Source organism: Heloderma suspectum, chromosome 11, assembly GCF_057233095.1.
Source record: "Heloderma suspectum isolate Gila_16-S chromosome 11, 16-S_ref, whole genome shotgun sequence".
In the NCBI taxonomy this organism is placed as follows: Eukaryota; Metazoa; Chordata; class Lepidosauria; order Squamata; family Helodermatidae; genus Heloderma; species Heloderma suspectum.
In genome coordinates, this window is record NC_139468.1 from 12,615,281 (window position 1) to 12,634,795 (window position 19,515).

General features: G+C 47.0%; 1 protein-coding gene across 1 annotated transcript in view; it reads left to right on the forward strand.

Annotated features, from left to right (window-relative positions):
- The window catches only part of CCDC33 (coiled-coil domain containing 33), a 286,225-nt gene that overhangs the window by 130,903 nt on the left and 135,807 nt on the right, over positions 1 to 19,515 (forward strand). Inside the window, exon 7 of the mRNA XM_084816877.1 lies at positions 15,609 to 15,718. Within this exon, the coding sequence (XP_084673003.1) occupies positions 15,609 to 15,718 (110 nt within the window). The remainder of the gene's footprint in view (positions 1 to 15,608; positions 15,719 to 19,515) is intronic.

A 19,515-nucleotide genomic window follows, 5' to 3' on the forward strand; every position in this document is an offset into this window, starting at 1 on the left:
AATAGATGAAAATCTTGTGTGTGTGTTTGAGTTGGTGGGGGGACATACTGCTTACCTTGCCATTTTTTATAAAGTACTCTTCTATCTCTTGTGTTAAAAGCTCTCTCTCCTTCTCCCTCCCCCTCGCATGCAAGGTGATGGCAGCAGTTCTGTGTCTAGATATAGCACTTGCACTGTTGCCTTCTGGGAGGAAAATGGCCGCTGGCAACATGTGCTCTCTCTGTCCACACACAACAGTGCATATGTTTTATTTATTTGAACTATTTCTATGCCACTCCTCAGCCAAAAAGTCTCCCATAGTGGTTTACATATGATCAATTAAACAGGATGGTCCCCACCCGCGGGCTTACGATCTAAAAAAGACACAACACGTGACAAAGAAGGAATGAGGAGGGAACAGGGGGAAAACGGATTCTTTCAGCAGGTCTGGTAGAATGGCACTGCTTCCCCTTCTCATCTCCCTGAGCTCAGGCTGCTGGAATGGCTGGTGGTGGTGACAGCTGAGGGAGAAGGAGCCTCCATGAGGGAGGCCTTTCAGCAGGGCTGGTGGAATAGCTCTGACCTCCCTCCCATCTTCCTCCATTTTGACACTTCTAACTCAGGGGATGAGCTACTTAAATTTATTTATTTATTTATTTATTTATTTATTTCTATACCACCCAATAGCCGAAGCTGTCTTTAAAAAACCCAAAAAACAGTACAGTAAGCGTAAGCAGCATACCCTCTTGAAAAGTTTTGCTTTATACACCTGGACACCCTGAAAAATCACCAAGAATTTCCCCTGTTGCCCCCCCCCCAATAAGATGGTTAGGGATGTGTGAATCAGCAAAACTCAAGCTTGCTGAAGCTCCCCAAATTCCATCTTGAAGCTCGTTCCAACTCAAGTCCGTATCTGATCACAAGCTTTGCTTTTTTGCTTTTCGTATGGAACTCCGTGCATATTTTTGTGTCTATTTTTTCCAAGTGTACGCATCAATTGTGCATACTTTTGAAATGTTCGCAGTCTTCCTCCTACTGAGTCAAATGTATTTGGGCATGTTTTTCAGAAGTATGCATTTTTCAAATGTACGCATGATGTCGAACACATTTTGGGGGGATCCACAAATCACATCGCAAGCTCAGAAATGTATGGACTTTGACTACAAATTGCGTCTGAGTCTGTGTTCAGTCCAGAAAGTGAAAACTACGTAAATCCTGACAAAAAACAGAGGTGAATTTCTTATACATCCCTAAGGATGATGAAACCAAGAAGGTCATTTCAGTTCCAGCCTAAACCCAAGCTGTTTTAAAAAGGATTCCCTAGATATTCATCTCTGTTGATGTTTTACAACAATCATAGAATTATAGAGTTGGAAGGGACCTTGGAGATCATCTAAACCAACCCCCTGCTCAGTGCAGGTTTTGCAGTGCAGGATACAGCTACAGCATCACTGTTAGTTGGCTGTCCAGCTCCTGCTGAAATACCTCCAGTGAAGGAGAGCCCACCACCTCCCACAGCAGTCTGTGTTCCACTACTGAATAACCCCCACTGTTAGGAAGTTTATCCTAATGCTTAGCCAAAATCAGCCTCCATGTAATTTATTTTTATTTCTTTATTTGATTACTGAGAAAAATGGCACTCAAGGTGACTTACAATAATAAATAAAACTTGAAAAAACAATAATAAAATAAATGCATTAAAACACAATTAAAAACACAACAATAACATAATAAAAAACAGGACCCAATCCAACAGACCCGCTTACGCGCCAAAGGCCAGCTTGAATAAAACAGTCTTTGCCTGATGGCAAAAGTCCAACAGAGAGGGAGCCAAAGTAGGCTCCCTCTGCACAGGGAGTTCCATAGCCTGGGAGTGGCCACCAAGAAGACCCTCTTTCGTGTTGCCACCAAATGTGCCTCTGAAGGCAGCAACCTTCCTGAAGATATTAGGACCCAGGGAGGCTCGTATGGGAGAAGGCGGCCTTTCAGGTAGCCTGATCCCAAGCTATATAGGGCTTTATAGGTCATAACCAGCCTTTGAATTCTGCCCAGAAACAGACCAGTAACCAGGGAAGCTCTTGCAACAAAGGAGTCACGTGCTCCCTGTCAACAGTCTGGCTGCAGCATCTGGGACCAGCTGAAGTTTCTCAACAGTTTTCGAAGGCAGCCCCACCTAGAATGCATTACAGTAATCCAAATGGGATGTAACTAAGGCATACATGATGTGGCCAGAGAAGACATCTCTAGGAATTTCTGCCCATTCCTTCTAGTCCTGCCCTCTGGAGCAACCGCATGCTCATTTCAGCACCAGCAGAGGAGGAGTTAAATTGTTCTGCCATACAGACAGGGGTCCTGTCATTAGGCCCAGGGAAAAGGTGAGGCAAGGTGCCGAGCGGAGTTACATTAATTTCTTCTGTGACAAAAGTGTAATATTCGTGGTGGGCAGCCAACATTGCTGTGATATCCCGGGGTGTAACCGGAGTCACGGAGCAGCTTGAGTTTGTTATTGCATCAAGTTTCAGAAAGCAACAGAGGGAGGGATGCATGTGAAATAAAGTGTGTATTAGGAGGTATGTTGATGGACGGGTGGCTGCATTTCAGGGGTCTTATTCAGTAGCTGTTGCTGTGGTGATCCCCTGCCCCTCCCTGATGGGGTCATGCAGAAAGCAAGTCACTGTTAATGAAGAGGGAGACATGGATCTATTCTTCGGTTGTCGAGTCTCGCAGGAGCGCTGGGCTTTCCCTTTAGTCCAAGGGACTCGAGGTACAAAGGATAATGATGAGGGAGGGAACAGTCCTCGGGAGGGGGGATAATGAGACATTCTTGTGGCCTGGAGACAATCTTGAGACACAAAGCAACAGCTTTTCCCTGACTCTGGACTTGTTGAGACCAAACCCAAGCTCTGCCTGAGCTTAGCTAAGCTGGCCCTTTGGGGTTCCCCAGAAGGCCACACCCCTTCCACTGGCCCTGCCCCCTTTCCCCCAACCACCAGTTGTTTAGTACTTCCCCAGCTTTTGTGCAGTCCCTCCCACCCATTCTGAAAAGTCGAAATGTCTCTCCTAAGGCTTAAGTTACTGACAATAAGAGCTTTAAACCAAGATAGGATTGTATGTTTGGCCTCATCCCATTGGCCCTGCCCACCACTGGAATGCGAAACTGGGGAGCTGCTCCAAAATGGAATTTGGTCCTCAGGCTGAAAGAGGTCTCTCCAAACTGGGAGAATGGGCACCTAAATGGCAAATACGGTTCAATGTAAGCAAGTGTAAAGTGATGCATGTTGGGGCAAAAAAATCCCAACTTCAAGTATAGCCTGATGGGAACTGAGCTAACAGTGACTGACTAGGAAAGAGATCTTGGGTTTGTGGTGGACAGCTCAATGAAGATGTCAGCCCAGTGTGCAGCCTCTGTAAAAAAAAAAAAAAAAGGCAAACTCCATTAGGGATGTACGAAAGTCACTTACCTTTTCGCGGATTGATTCGCGGTGGGGGGGAGGCGCTCCGTCCCTTCCCACGGAATCCTATATGGGGGGGAGGCGATCCGGTCCTCCGCCCCGGAATCCTGCCCGGCCAGCTTTACTCCGCAGCAGCTCCGCAGAGCAGCCAGCCAGGGCCCTCCGCAGCCGGAGTTCCGGCCGCGGACTGGCTGGTGCAGATGCAAATGGCGGCCGCCGTAGCGGCCACCATTTCCGTCCAGCCAGGCTGCCATGATAGGCTATGTAAGTATTTATGTAGCCTATCATGGCAGGCAAAAAAAAGGCGTTCGCAAATGGCGGCGGCTACGGCAGCCGCTATTTGCGTTCCTTTTTTCCCCGCTGTAATAGCTTATGTAAATATTTAGGAAGGCTAAAACGGCGAGAAAAAAAGGAACGCAAATAGCGCCCACTACGCTATTTACGTTGCCCTTTTTTTTCGCCGTAATAGCCTACGTAAATATTTACATAGGCTAAAACGGCGAAGAATAGGGAACGCAAATGGCAGCCACCATAGCCGCTGCCATTTGCGTATGCCATTTTTTTTTTTTTTGCTTTGCTTGCTGTGATAGGCTACGTAAATACTTACGTAGCCTATCACGGGAAAGACCAGGATGCAAATGGCGGCCGCTGCAGCCAGTCGAAAGACCAGCCGCTGCTGCCAGAGCCGCCACTGCCGCTGCCGCTGCTGCTGCCACTGCCGCCTCTGCCGTCCAAAACATCCGCCCCAGGTAAGCTTCGTCCCGGGGGGAATCCACAGGGGGGCGGGGGGGCAGGCCATTCCGCCACAGATTTCAGGGGGCCGAATGCCAGTGCATTCGGCCTCACTGAAATCCATGGCGGAATTCTCCGCCATCCCTAAACCATGCTAGGCATAATTAGAAAAGGGACTGAGAATAAAGCTGCCAACATCATACTGCCCCTATACAAATCTATGGTGTGACCACACTTGGAATACTGTGTACAGTTCTGGTCACCACACCTAAAAAGAGATATTGTAGAGTTGGAAAAGGTGCGGAAAAGGTGCAGAAAAGGGCAACTAAAATGATCAAGTGGCTGGAGCATCTCCCCTTGAAGGTTACAACAGTTGGGATTGTTTAACTTGGAAAAAAGGAGGGTAAGCAGAGACATGATAGAGGTGTACAAAATTATGCATAGGGTGGAGAATGTGGATTGGTAGACATTTTTCTCCCTCTCTCAAAATACTAGAAGCCAATGGGGTCATCCTATGAAGGTGATTGGTGGGAGATTCAGGACAGATAAAAGGAAGTCCTTCTTCACACAGCTCATAATTAAACTATGGAATTTGCTACCATAAGATGTAGTGATGGCCACCAGTTTGGATGGCTCTAAAAGGGGGTTGGACAAATTCCTGGAGGAGAAGGCTATCAATGGCTACTAGTCATGATGGCTCTGTGCTACCTTGCATACCAGAGGCAGTGATCCCACACCAATTGCTGGGGAACATGGGTGGGAGGGTGCTGTTGCACTCATGCCCTGATTGTGGGTTTCCTGTGGGCAGCTCGTTGGCCACTGTGTGAACAGAATGCTGGACTAGATGGACCCTTGGTCTGCTCTAGTCTGGCTCTTCTTATGTTCTTATGCTCTTAGGTTCTGCACCCCTGTCTTACAAGCTGCTGTTGCAAGTAGGAGTGCACAGATCAGTCCATTTCAGTAGGGATGTTAGGGAATTCTGCCATGGACTCCAATGAGGCTGGATTCTTTAGAATCTGGCCCCCTGGAGCCCGTGGCAGAACGGAGCACTCCCCCCTGGCACCCCGCGAAATTTTCCCAGGACGGACCCTACCTGGCATCAGCCGATCTGGTCCATCCGCTGCCCCAGTCTGCGGCTGCGAATGGCTGCCCTGGTCTGTGGCCGCCATTTGCCTCCCTACTTTAGCCATGATAGGCTACGTAAATACTTATGTAGCCTATCACGGCAAAGAGCAGGGATGAAAATAGTGTCCGCTACGCCATTTGCCTCCCTACTTTAGCCGTGATAGGCTACGTAAGTATTTACGTAGCCTATCTAGGGATGGCGGAGAATTTCTCCACGAATCTTCGGGAGGCCAAGCGCCGAGGCATTCGGCCCCCCGAAAGTGTTGGGGAAATTCTCCGCCAGCCCCCCGCCCCCCCCCCGGGATGGGACTTACCATGGCTGAATGTCCCTCTCGGCGGCGGGCCCTGGCGGCCTTTCGGCGGCGTTTCATCAGGGGCGAACCGACCGGCTGCCGCCGCCATTACAAAATAAAAAAGTAAAACACACACACACACACTCGTGATAGGCTACGTGACGATTTACGTAGCCTATCACGGCTAGATTTCCAAAGTCAGCCATGATAGGCTACGTAAATCGTCATGTAGCCTATCACGGGTGACTTTGGAAAAGAAAAAAAGCGCGTACGCAAATGGTGGCGGCCCATGGGCGCCGCCATTTGCGTTCCTTATTTTGGCACGTCTAGTCTACGTAAAGATTTACGTAGACTACGGCGAAAGGCAACGCAAATAGCGTTCCCTTATTTTCGCCATAGTCTACGTAAATCTTTACGTAGACTAGACGTGCCAAAATAAGGAACGCAAATGGTGGCACCCATGGGCCGCCGCCATTTGCGTACGCGCTTCCCCCCCCAAAGTCACCCGTGATAGGCTACATGACGATAAATGTAGCCTATCACGGCTGACTTTGTAAATCTAGCCATGATAGGCTACGTTAATCGTTACGTAGCCTATCACGGGGTTTTGTTTTGTTTTTCACTTTTTCTTTCGCGGCCGGGGAGACAGGGCGCTTCTCCCTGGCCTGAATTTCGGCTAGGCGAGGCGGGGCGCCTCGCCCCCCGGCCTGAACTTCAGGGGGAGAAGTGAAGCACCTCCCCCCCACCGCGAAGCAAGCTGCAGGACAAGGTAAGTCCCTTTCGTACATCCCTAAGCCTATCACGGCAAAGAGCAGGGATGAAAATAGTGTCCGCTACGCCATTTGCCTCCCTACTTTAGCTGTGATAGGCTATGTAAGTATTTACATAGCCTATCACGGCAAAGAGCAGGGATGAAAATAGTGTCCACTACGCCATTTGCCTCCCTACTTTAGCCGTGATAGGCTATGTAAGTATTTACGTAGCCTATCATGGCAAAGAGCAGGGATGAAAATAGCATCTGCTACGCCATTTGCGTCCCTGCCTTTTGCCGTGATAGGCTATGTAAATATATACATAGCCTATCACGGCTAATGCAGGAATGCAAATGGCGGCCACTACGCCGGACACCATTTGTAGCCGCAGCCCAGCAGTGGATGGCAGTCTGGCTGCGGACAGGCCCGGCTGGCGGCTCTGTGGCCTTGCTGTGGAGCGGAGCATGCCGAGGAGGATTCCGGGGGGAGGGACAGATTACCTCCCCCCCCAGTGGATGCCCCCCTCCCGGAACAGGGTAAGTTATCCTCCCATCCCTACATTTCAGTCTCCTCAAGATTGTCATTCTTTTCAGGCCAAGCTCATACCATCCTGTTTCCATGCGAGTTTGCTATGTATTTATTTACGTTTTAAAAATTGGTGCAGAAATTTTTTATAAGGTATTTTTTATAAGGTACACATTTTTTATAAGGTATGCCTCGATGCGCTTTTCTCATTTGTACATGTTGTTGTTGTTGTTGCTGCAAATTTCCCCCTAATGGGCGCAGTTTTGTGTGCATTTTTGCAAAGATGAACTGCATTTGAAAGCTCAGAAAAATGCAGATTTTGGAAGACACCTCTAGTCTCTGCTTGCTGAAAGGCTCAGGAGGTGCAAATTGGATAAATCTGTAAAAACAAACCCCATAACACCCATCCCTACTTGCAAGTTATCTCTTTCTGCTCCTGCAGACATCAACCAGATGGTGTGGATGAGACTTGCAGAGCAGATCTTGAAGTGGAAGGCTTGGCTTCCATTTTAAGCTGGCTCTCTGTGCCCACCAGAGCATGCTACATCAACAGTTCAGAAAGACCATGTCTGTCCTGTGGAACTCAATGACAGAAAGGACATCCATCCACCCATTTATTCAATGGCTTGCTACATGTATATACTGCCCTTCTGCCAAAGCATCTGGGGCAGTTTCCAGGTTCCATTTTGGAAATTCAGAATCATGCCCCCTGAAAATTAGAATCATAGAATTTTAGAGTTGGAAGGGACCTTGGAGATCATCCAGTCCAAGCCCCTGCTCAATGCAGGATCTGCAGTGCAGGATGCATTAAAAAAAGCTACCAATCTAAGAGGCATGGTGATATAAAAGGAAAACAAAAGAGGAACGGGGAGGGAAGAGGAAAATAAAGCCAATTCAAGTACAGATTAGGTGGCAAACTGAAATGGCCAAACCAGTTCACCCCCCCCCCCATTTGTAGACAGCAAGCAGGGGCAGCTTCTTTGACAATTCTCTGTGTTGCTACAGAGGGAAGGACTAGAACTAATGGGTGGAAATTGGAAATGGCTCATGGCAGCTTTGGTGACAGGAATAGAGCTCTGGCTTCTTCACTACCTCCACAGTGCCTCAGGGATGATGCTTGGGACACAATGGGGTCATTCCTGAGGCACTCGGAGGAGGAGGAGGAGGAGGAGGAATGATGGTGACAGAAGCTGTGCTCCTTCAGCTACCCTCAAAGCTGCCCACAGAACTGCTGGCTTTGCAACTGTTGCAAAAGGGCAGGGATAGAGGAAGCCACACTGCCATGTATCATCATCATCAACATCAGAATTTATATCCCACTCTGCATCTAAAAAGATTTCTGAGTGGTGAACAATAAAAAAGAAAAGAAAAAGGAAGAATCAAAATACAGAATTAAAACATTTAAACTCAAATGATGCCAATAAAATCATGTCTGGTCAGTCATGGCTTATTTAAACGAAAATGTCTTCAGCATGCACTGAAAATAAAACAGAGTCGTTGCCTGCCTGACATCAAGAGGCAGGGAGTTCCACAGAGAGGTAGTCATACAGTGATGGTTGTACTCTGAGTAGACTCCAAATGGACCCCAGGTCCACACAGAATAACTGGAAGCGCATCATCTGATGACTTGAGTTTCCAGGCAAGCTGACAAGGGAGAGGATGCTTTCTTTTGTGAGGGATAAGCTCCCCTCCCCCCAAGCAGCCCCCCAAAGGTTTAAGACTCTGAGCCTTCTGAAATCACATCCCTGTTTTGATGGCGGCGGCGGGGGGGGGGGTGATTTGCAAAAACCAGTGATTTCATGGGGTTTGATTCAGTCCTGGACCGCTGACCCTTTCATACGTTTACTTGATGAAGTTACTTAACAGCCAGGTGGGATGGGATGGCCATTGCAGGAGAACTGCAGCTTGCTTATTCTATGTTTTGATGGTTAAATAGGAAAGATTCCTGTTCTATAGGCCTTTTTCTTTTCTCCAAAAGCTCTTGTCCTTTCTTGATTTGGGGACTTTTTTTTCTGCCTGAAGAAGACAATATTTTCAACAAGTCATCAGTGTGTGTGTGTGTGTGTGTGTGTGAGAGAGAGAGAGAGAGAGAGAGAGTGAATTGTGGGATAGACAGACGAGAGAATTAAAACATATCCAAAGCATCAACACACCGACATTTAGGGCTCTTTCCCACAAATGGTGAAGAATTTCAGCTCAGCTGAAAGGACAGCAGCTTGTCACTTGGATGACAACATTGGTCTCCCCAAGTACCTAAAGTCCCTGGGGGCATTATCACAAGTGAAGCTAAGAATAATGTGCAAAAGAGGGCTATTTTTAATCACGTGGGCCTTTTGCTCAGTTCACTTTTGAATTTCAGTTTACAAATGTGGGAAATTCACAGGAACAATTTGTGGAAGACGAGGCTTATGAATCTGACCAGGACACCACACTTCTTTTTACACTCACCTTTTCCTGTCTTTGCAAACCAGTCAAAAACAAAAACCTACATCTTTTTTGAGTGCTTGTAAAAGGCAAGTGGATTAGGTGACCTGCCTCTCACTTGCCCTCTCCTTCATCTCCCACTGCTGTGAATCCCTAGATCTCTGACTAGAGATGCATGAGAAATTTGTTTCAGTTTGTTTTTGATCAGGATTTATGCAGTTCACAACTTCCAGACCGAACACAGACTCAGACGCAATCTGTGTTCAAAGTTTGTACATTTCTGAGCTTGCAATATGATTTGTGGACAAAACAATTGCATTTGACAGCATGCGTACATTTGAAAAATGCGCTTGAAAAAATCTGTACTTTTGAAAAATGCACACAAATACGTTTTAATCAATGGGAGAAGATTTCAAAGATGCACACAATTGATGCATACATTTGGGAAAATATTAGGGGTGGACGAAAGTCCCTTACCTGTCGTCGAAGGACGTTCGCAGTGGGGGGGAGGCGCTTCGCTGGTCCCCCCGCGAAGTTCAGGCCGGGGGGGGAGGCTTCCCACCTCGCCCCGGCCGAAATTCAGGCCGGGGAGGAGGCTTCCCGCCTCGCCCGGCCGCGAACGCGAAAGTTTAAAAAAAAAAAAAAAACGCCCCCTGATAGGCTACGTGACGATTCACGTAGCCTATCACGGCTAGATCTGCAAAGTCAGCCGTGATAGGCTACGTCAATCGTCACGTAGCCTATCACGGGTGACTTTAAAAAAAAAAGCGCGTACGCTAATGGCGGCCCCCATAGGGAGCCGCCATTCGCGTTCCTTATTTAGTCGCTGTAGTCTACGTAAATGTTTACGTAGACTACAGCGAGTAAAAAAGGAACGCGAATGGCGGCTCCCTGTGGGGGCCGCCATTATCCGTACGCGCTTTTTTTTTAAGTCACCCGTGATAGGCTACGTGACGATTGATGTAGCCTATCATGGCTGAATTTGCAAATCTAGCCGTGATAGGCTACGTGAATCGTCACGTAGCCTATCAGGGGGCGTTTTTTTTTTCTTTCATTGCAATGGCAGCGGCGGCAGCCGGTCGAAAGACCGGCTGCTGCTCCCGCCCCACTCGAACACCCGCCGAACCGCCGGCCGGACCAGCCACCGGGAGGGACATTCGGTGAAGGTAAGTCCCGTCCCGGGGGGGTGCGGGGTGTGGGGGGGGTTCGGAGGATTTCTCCCCGAAACTTGTTTGGGGGGCCGAACACGTTGGCGTTCGGCCCCCCGAAGTTTCGGGGAGAAATTCTCCGCCATCCCTAAAAAATATGCATGAAGATACGCACAGATTTTCAAGTAAAAAGAGGGAGGGGGACTCAGAATCTGATACGGACTCAAGTTGGAAAGAGCTTTGAGGTGGAATCTGGAGAACTTCAGTGAGCTCAAGTTTTGCGGATTTGTACATCCCTAACCCAGACCTCCCACTTCCCTTCTCCCAAACCTACCTGGTTGTGAGACAGGATCAGCAGCAGAGACATCAGCATCAGCGAGGACTCTCTTCCTCTTTCTTCCCCATTTCACCCTTCCTTTGTCAGGCCTCCTTGAAGAAAGCTGCAACAGCAGCAGCCTGGGCACGGGAGCCTAGAGAACCACATTTCCCAGGGACCCCTGTGCTCCTGAGCCCACTGACACTCTGAAGGAGGAATGGATTTCGGGTGGGGGAAAGAGAGAGTGAGTGAGAGAGGGAGAGAGAGAGAGAGAGAGAGACAGCGATGTTACCTTCACCTGGCACTAGATAAGTTTGGGAGAATAGGTTTGTCACTAGACGACGGAGGATAGCTATTAGCTGTGATGGTTTTGTGGAGCAGTGTACCTCTCAATGTTCAGAAGCAGCATACCTCTCCCCAGCAACTGGCATTGAGCCAGTTGCTGGGGAGCAACAATGACAGAGGGCTATCACTTCGATGCCTTGCTTGTGGGCTTCCCAAGAGGCATCTGGTTGGCCACTGTGGGTAAGCAGGATGCTGAACTAGAAACCAGGACAGATCTCTCTGTGGGAAGCATGCTACAGCCAGGGTGCCATCACCAATACAGGCCTCTCCCAAATAGCCACATGCTACACCTTGCTTATGGGCCATGGTGGCTTAGTGGTTAAGACGCTGAACTGCAGACCGGAAGGTCGGCAGGACAGCAGTTCGAGACCCGAGTGCCGCGTGACGGAGTGAGCTCCTGTCTTCAGTCCCAGCTCCTGCCAACCTAGCAGTTTGAAAGCAAGACATTGCAAGTAGATAAATAGGCACCGCCTCGGCGGGAAAGGTAACAGCGTTCCGTGCACCTCGGTGTTCAGTCATGCCGGCCACATGACCACGGAAGCGTCTTCGGACAGCGCTGGCTCTTCGGCTTAGAAACGGGGATGAGCGCTGCACCCTAGAGTGGGACACGACTGGCTGGGGACACCTTTACCTTTACCTTTTACACCTTGCTTGGGGGAAGGAACTCTAAAGACTGTCTCAGGGCCCAGGTAGATATGTGTGCCAGGGCCTCCCCATACACCCAAGGAACATAGGAAGCTGCCTTATAGTGAGTCTGACCGTTGGTCCATCTAACTTAGTGTCGCTGACCCTGGCAGTGGCTCTCCAAGGTCTGAGGTGGCAGTCACCTTCAGCCCCACCTGGAAATTCTGGGGATTGAACCTGGGACTTTCTGCATGCAAAGCATAGGCTCTTCCACTGAGCTACAGGCCTCTCCTATTTTTAGTTGCCTTATTTCAATTTCTGTATTGTAAGCACCTTGGGGCAAGGAGCTGTCCTCTTATACTTTGTAATGTGCCATGTATTCGTTGTTGTTGTTCAGTTGTTAAGTCATGTCTGACTCTTCGTGACCCCATGGACCATAGCACGCCAGGCCTTCCTGTCCTGCGCTCTCTTCCGGAGTGTGCTCAAGTCCATATTCATTGCATCGGTGATGCTATCTAGCCATCTCGTCCTCTGCCATCCCGTCATAATAACAATAACAGTAGCGAGTCATCAGGTGGGCTGTGTGGTACTGCCTATATTGTGCCTCTGGGCAATACAGTTCAGATGGCATCTACTTCAGCAGACGTGCTGCCCCAGCGGCACAGAAGGTAAGACGCTGGTACCTGCCAGCTGTAGTCCTGGCTTGAGGCACACATACCCACACTGGTGCCTTAGGGTCCCTAATCTTTTTGGGTTGGTGGGCACATTCGGAATCTTGAGAAGAAGTTGTGGGTGTTCTCACAAGATGACTGCTAGTTGCTGGCCCATTCGTGAACTGGCTGCCATGGTGGAGCATGGCCAGTCACAAAAACACTCATTTCCCAGAAGGCAAACCAGTGACGATAAAAGTCACTTGCCCAAGATAAAAGTCACTTGCCCAAGATAAAAGTCACTTGCTCAGGAACCTTAATTAAAAACAGAGGTGGGGATCTGAGCTCCAAAACACAAAACCACACTTTTTTGCCCCAAATAAAGATGGCACTAGACAGCAGCACTTTGCTTTGCAGCGTGGCAGCATCCCAGTCAAAAATAATTAAGGGTGCAATCCTATGCATGTTTAGGCAGAAAAAAGTCCCACAACTCCCAGCATACCCCTTCCAGCCATGCTGACTGAGGAATGCTGGGTGTTGTAGGACTTTTTTTTCTGACTAAACTTCAATAGGATTGCCCCCCAAAGTCTGAAGAAATAAAATAAAAATTAGAAAGGGCAGAGAGCCAGGCAGGTGCCAAGAGAGGTGACTGAGTGCCCACTGGTTCCCATGGGCACCATGTTGGAAACCTCATCCTTAGAGTGTAGAAGTGGTGCGTGGCACATTCATTCATTCACTCATTTCATTGAGGTGTGGAAGTGGTGCATGGCTAGCACATTCATTCATTCATTTCATTTCATTTTTTACAAGCTTTCCGGGCAGTTCACAGCATGATCAAACATAATACAAAGACATTAACATCCAAACATTTTAGAAGTTTAAGGACACATTAGCATCAATTGACAATAAAACTACCAGGACCTGATTTTAAAAAAAACCTAAAACACCCCATCGTATGCTTTAAATGCTTGGGAGTGGAAGAAAGTCTTAACCTGGGCCAGATCTACAGCTCATGTCATAGCAATATGATCCCATCGTGGGAACACAATATCCCTTTTGTGCATTTATACCTCGCAGGACACACAGTGACGTCTGTTGTGGTATTTTGGATAATACAGAATAAACGTTGGGAAATAATGCTAGAAAAGTGGTATACAGAATGCAACAGTTATCAGTGCACTTCTGTACTTATAAAAAGCACTAGAGTACATCTACCCTTGGTGCTGAAAATATGACAATGACAACTCACTGGTGAGAGCATTCCACAGTTTTTTTGGGGAGCACCTCCTCCCTTTCTTGCCATCCTCCAAATCTCCCTCAGAGGAGGGTCTCAAATGATGATCACAGAGTATGGGTCAGTTCATACTGAGAGAGATGCTCCATCAGGTATTATGGTCCCAAGCCAGGTAAAGTTTTATAGGTCAAGAACTTGAATTGGGCTCAGAATCATATAGCCACCCTCACAGGGTGGTCTTGAGGACAAATGAGAACTACAAACCCTTTATGAACTGTACTATATAGATATAGTACAGTTCATTAACTGTATTATTATATAATAACTGTATTATTATATAATTTTTATATTATTATTATTATTTATTACATTTCTATACTGCCCCATAGCCAAAGCTCTCTGGGCAGTTTACAGAAGTCAAAACATTAAAATACAATATACAACACTGAAAAGCCATTTACATAAAAGCACACAGACAATATACACAAACAACATATAACTAAAAGCAACTTTAAACAGTCAGTTTAAAACAGACACATATTATGACCATCATAAGTTGGGGACGCATGGCAAATTTGTGGAGGAGGGATTCCTATCATCATAACAAAAACAAGCTACTCAGCTCTGGGTCAACAGAAGCGGCTAGCTGCCCACCTAACCCTCAACTTCAGGAATCCAGCACGACTTGAGGTTCAGGGTAAGCGAATAAGAAGCTGCTCTTCTAGCCCTGAACCTAAACAGTACAGCATGGAGCAGGGGAGTATATTTACCCCTCCCTCTCTATGATGTAAGAGAGTTTGGAGGAAGAAATTGGGATGGGAAAACTGCAGAGCCTCATTGCCGTGAGACCAGAAAGTTTGGTACGAGAAGGAATGATAAAAATGATGACAACGAGGGTGACAATATTGTAGATGGGGGACTGCGCACTTTAATGCAGGGGGTGGGCAAGTTGTGGCCCTCCAGATGTTGCTGGTCTGCAACTCCCCTCACCCTTGGCCATTGGCTGGGCTGCCTAGGGGTGATGGGAGTTGCAGTCCAACATCTGCAGCCCAACAACATACTTTCTTCAAGTAAAGCCCACTCCTGCTTTAGATACTCTTCCTGCGCTAGTGATATTTTTATTCGTTGGAGATTCCACTACCTAATCTGGTTAGGAGTGATGCTCAGTCATTAGACCAATCCCATCCTTGATTGATAATATTGACTTCTGTCTCATCTGCCTGGGAAACTCATCAGCTTTGATAAAAGGTATGAGCTTGCATTAGATGAGTTAATCAGCTTTTAGATCCCACGTGGACCCTTTTAATTTGGAAGTTGATTGCATAAATCATTTAAATAAACAAGTCTGTTTCCAAATTCAGTCTATGCAAAGAGGGAAAATTTGGAGTTAGCTCTGAGAGAGAAAGGCAAGGAGGCAGAAGGACTGGAAAAGATTTTATGTAGATGGGATTCTAATCTGCTTTCTCAGGGCCAATCTGCAGGTCATTCCAAAGATCTGTAATTAGATCACCCAACATATTTTGGGTGTGTTTGCTTTTTTACTTTAAATCTGGTACTCCAGGGAGGGATCTCTGATTTTGATTGGGGTAGTGCCAATGGGAGAGAGCGTGTCTAGTCCTTCCCCCCATTTTTTTCAGATCTTAATCAGCCCCCCCCCCAACCCTGAAAGGTGCTATTAGCCCCACAGCAGGAGGGGGGAAAGCCCCACAGCAGGAAGAATAAAACTTATCCAAGCATGACACAGGTATGTGTAGTTTTTTTTTCTGCTGTAAGGGTAATAGCTTTAGGGTGTTGGTGTGGAATATATTTAGACTGGGAAAAGGGCACAGAGGGACAACAAATTAAACATCCACTTCCCAGCATTTCACTGCTCTGATCAAAATCAGAGCCCACTCTTTAAAGTAAAGAAATAAAACAATAATGGAGATATCTCCCAAATCTAATGAAGTTTGGCCACCAGGCACTTTTGTTATGCATGCTGATGATTTTTCCTCCTTTTCTTGCCACAGATGTGTCCCTGACTGTAGCTGACAAAGACACCAAGGAGGTCTTAGCAAAATACAATATCCCAGTGAAGTACTTGCGTCCCTTCCACCAGTATCACTGTGCATTGGTGCTGGTAAGTCATATCATGCCATCTGCCTCCCTAGACTGACCTCTCCGTCTGCCCAGTCTCAGCACTGGCAACACACATTTCTGAGCCAGCACCTATCAGCCAATTTAATGTTCAGAAAAGGCAAGTGATACACTTCTCACTGTAAAATACAGGTGGATGCCCCATGCTTTAAATAACTATCTCCTCCTCAGTGAGGTTACCCACATACTTTGGTCATTGGTGGATGCCCTGCTTTGCATCCCTCCACCATTTGAGGAATGGCAAGTGGAGATGAAGCATAGAGCCTTCTCAGTGATGGCACCCAAGGGGTGGTGTAATTCACTGTCCCAGATTACCCTTCCTGCCTTTCAGTGGCAGATTAAAATTGTATTGTTCTGGCTCACGTATTTATAGATCAGGAGTAGGCACCCTGGCACCCTCCAGATGTTTTGGGCTACAATTCCTTTAAGCCCCAGCCAGCATGACCAATGTGGTTTGTGGGAGTCATCACCCTAAACATCTGGAGGGCACCAGGTTGCCTTTCCTTGGTTTAGATGATCTCTCAGAACAATCCAAGCATCTGGTCTGTATTTATCAATGGCTACTAGTCTTGATGGCTATGTGCTACCTCCAGTGCCAGAGGCAGTGAGCCTATGGACACCAGCTGCTGGGGAACATGGGTGGAAGGGTGCTGTTGTGCTCATGCCCCACTGTTGGGTTCCTGGTCGACAGCTGGTTGGCCACTGTGTGAACAGAATGCTGGACTAGATGGACCCTTGGTCTGATCCAGTGAGGCTCTTCCTATGTTCTTATGTTCTTATCCGTTCTGCTATATTGTTTTTGCGATAGCTGCTCTTTCATTTTGAGATGGTTTCTTTCAATATGGTGTTTTGTTTGGCTTTGGTTTTGCCATGATCATTAGACATCTTGGAAGGTCTCATTTGGAGATGGGAAGGCAGGATTTTAATCAGGACCAGTGTCAAGGGTAGGTAAGGCACCTGCTGAGAGTCCACATCCCAGCAGGAGCCCACTGACAAGAGCCCCCTGGAGTTGCTCCTCCTCTTCACCCTTGCAACCTGCTTGCTCACTGGCCTCTTGCTGTGGCCCAGACAAGGGTACTGGTGAGAAGCATGAGCAGGAGATGCCACTGCCTCCTTGCTCCCTGGCTCTCTGCCTGTCAAGCAAGGAAGTGGTAGCAATGATGAGAAAGTGGATGAGGAGCAATAGCAGCTGATGACTATAGTGGTGAGAAGTAGACTCATTGAGGGAGTGGGGCCATTCAGGGTGTCTTGTCCAAGGGTCCTCTACAAATTGATTTGCACTGACTGTAATACATAAATAAATGCTTTGCTGCATCAAAAAAAAAAATCTGTGCTCATAGAAAGGCTAGCATGTCAAGGGAGAAGGGTTCTCCTCCAGTCTTCTCCCCAATTTTCTAGCTTCTTTTTGGTAGGGTGTTTTTGGCATGGGGGAAGATTTCAGACATGCAATCACTAATCTGCATCCTGAGATGGTACTGTCTCCTGGGGAGATTGTATCATTCTCTGGCTTTGAACCTTGGGATTCTACCTCCTAATTCCAACAACCTTGGGATTCTACCTCCTAATGAACAACAACCGCCTTACACAAGAACTGTTTTGCTGACATTCAGTGAGGTCAGACGAAAGAAATCTTTATGTAATGGTGATTATTCATGATGGGAAAATGTTTCAGATTCTCAAAGCTCACAAGTTGGAGAAGCATGCTCCAACAAACATGTTACATCTGAGCTCCTGGGGTCTCTCTTAAAAGCAGGGAAGATTGGTCATTCCCTCTTCCTAGGAATGTCAGAAAAATCCATTGGGGGTGTGTGGAGTCAATGCGTTTTCCCAGGTTTGGCCCCCTAGACTTTGTTCTGGTTCCTGCTGCAGCATCTGACTTGATCTGCAGTGGGCTGGGCCAGTTCACAGATTTTCTGGGCATTTTGCACATTTTTGCAGGTTCTGCAATTTGCACAAACTTCTGAGCAATTTGTGCAATTTTTGCTGTAATTTGCACAAATTCAGCTGTAATTTGCACAAATTCAGCTGCAATTGGCACAAATTGCTCAGAAATATGTGCAAATTGTGGAACTTGCAAAAGAAATCTGCAAAAAAAAAAGTTCCTGGAGTTTGGGGAAAAGCCCACAGCTGAGCTCACAAATCCAAATTGAGTTGGAGATGCCGTGGAATTCCAGTGAGTCAAAAAGGAACTGGATTCCCAGCCATGGACATCCTGACTTTCACCCTGGTCCTGAAAATCACTACCTTGCAATATATATATATCTATCAACCTGGGACTTGCTTTGTTTTGATCAGCCCAGTGGCTCCATTAGGGCTGGACTTTGGGAGCAGACAACTAGGGCCCCACTCAGCAGAATGTGCAGGAGGGTCTCCAAAGGTAGCATGGCTGGCTTACTACATTTTGAACGAAGTGGAGAAGTACACATTGCCATCTAAATGGTTTAAATGACATAACACCGTTTAATCCAGAGTCTAAACTAACCTAACTGAGCCATTGGTTCAGCCCATGATAAGTGAACACAAGACAGGACAAAGCTCTACAAGGGTTTGAAAGACAACAAATTAGAACGGGCTGTCATTTCCTTAACAGGTCAACTAGGGTTGTCCCCATGTGAATCAGTGCTAAGGAGCTGTAGTACCCTAAACATGAGAAACATTCCCTATTTTCAATGGAAGCTTTCCTGGTGTGCAAAATGTAACAAGGCTTAGCAGCTTCCTTTGCCTGAATTAAAAAAAACAATAACTGACCTTTATTCCATGCACCATTCCCCTCATTTGCACAATGAGTGATATTTTTTTTTAAAAGGAGAGTGCTTGTATTGATGAGATAATAATGATTAGCTGTCTTGTGATTGCTTGGGAGAAGTCCATTTGCAGACACTGCCAGCCCCAACATTAGCTCTCCCTGTGGTTCTATGCATGCTTTCGACTGATTTAGTTGATTCGGACAGATCCACGAGAAGTCTGAATTGAACCAGGGCTCCTCTGAAGTGGATCAAATGTGAAGTTGAACACTTGTGAAGATTTAGGATTCAGAGGAACACAGAGATACAGACAGGGTATCGCCAAAATTTGATACATTTCCTCCCAAGCTCACAATATAAGGAAAACATCAGAAGGCGGTGTGTGTGTGTGTGTGTGTGTGTGTAGTTTTGTGACTGGCAGATGTAGCTTCTAATCGCAGTGCATGGTTTTACCAGGCTCTCCAATCTAGGGGAGCGATGTTGCAGATTTATTTATTTCTTACATTTATATCCCACCTTTCTTCCATTCTGGAACTCAAGATGGCTGCATGTGGTTCCCAGGGGGTCTCCCCTCCAAGCACTGACCAGACCCAGACCTGCTTAGCTTCAGCACAGTGGCTGCCCCATGTGCCTTCAGGCTATGCCCTGGAAGGAGCATAGTAGTGATCCAGTGTTCAGTGCACTTTGCTAGTTCTCTCTTCCAGGAGCAGGCACATTAAGAGAGGTTTGGGGGAGCCTGTGGGACCTGGGAGGGTGTAGCACTGACTGCTTGACTGGAAAATGCTGAATGTTCAAGACTTCTGCTTAGGGATGTATGGATTTTGTTAAATCCATTCCATCTCTGTTTCACAGATAATCAGGCATCTTTCGTTCCATCATCTGCTCATTGATGGAACTGGATTTTTCTTTTTTAACCAGAATTTCATTCTACTTGTGCTAATGTGTTACTGCACATTAACTAATGCACATTAGTGCATTAGCACAAGTAGAATGATATTCTGGTAAAAAAAAAGAAAATTCACTTGCAGTGTTGTGA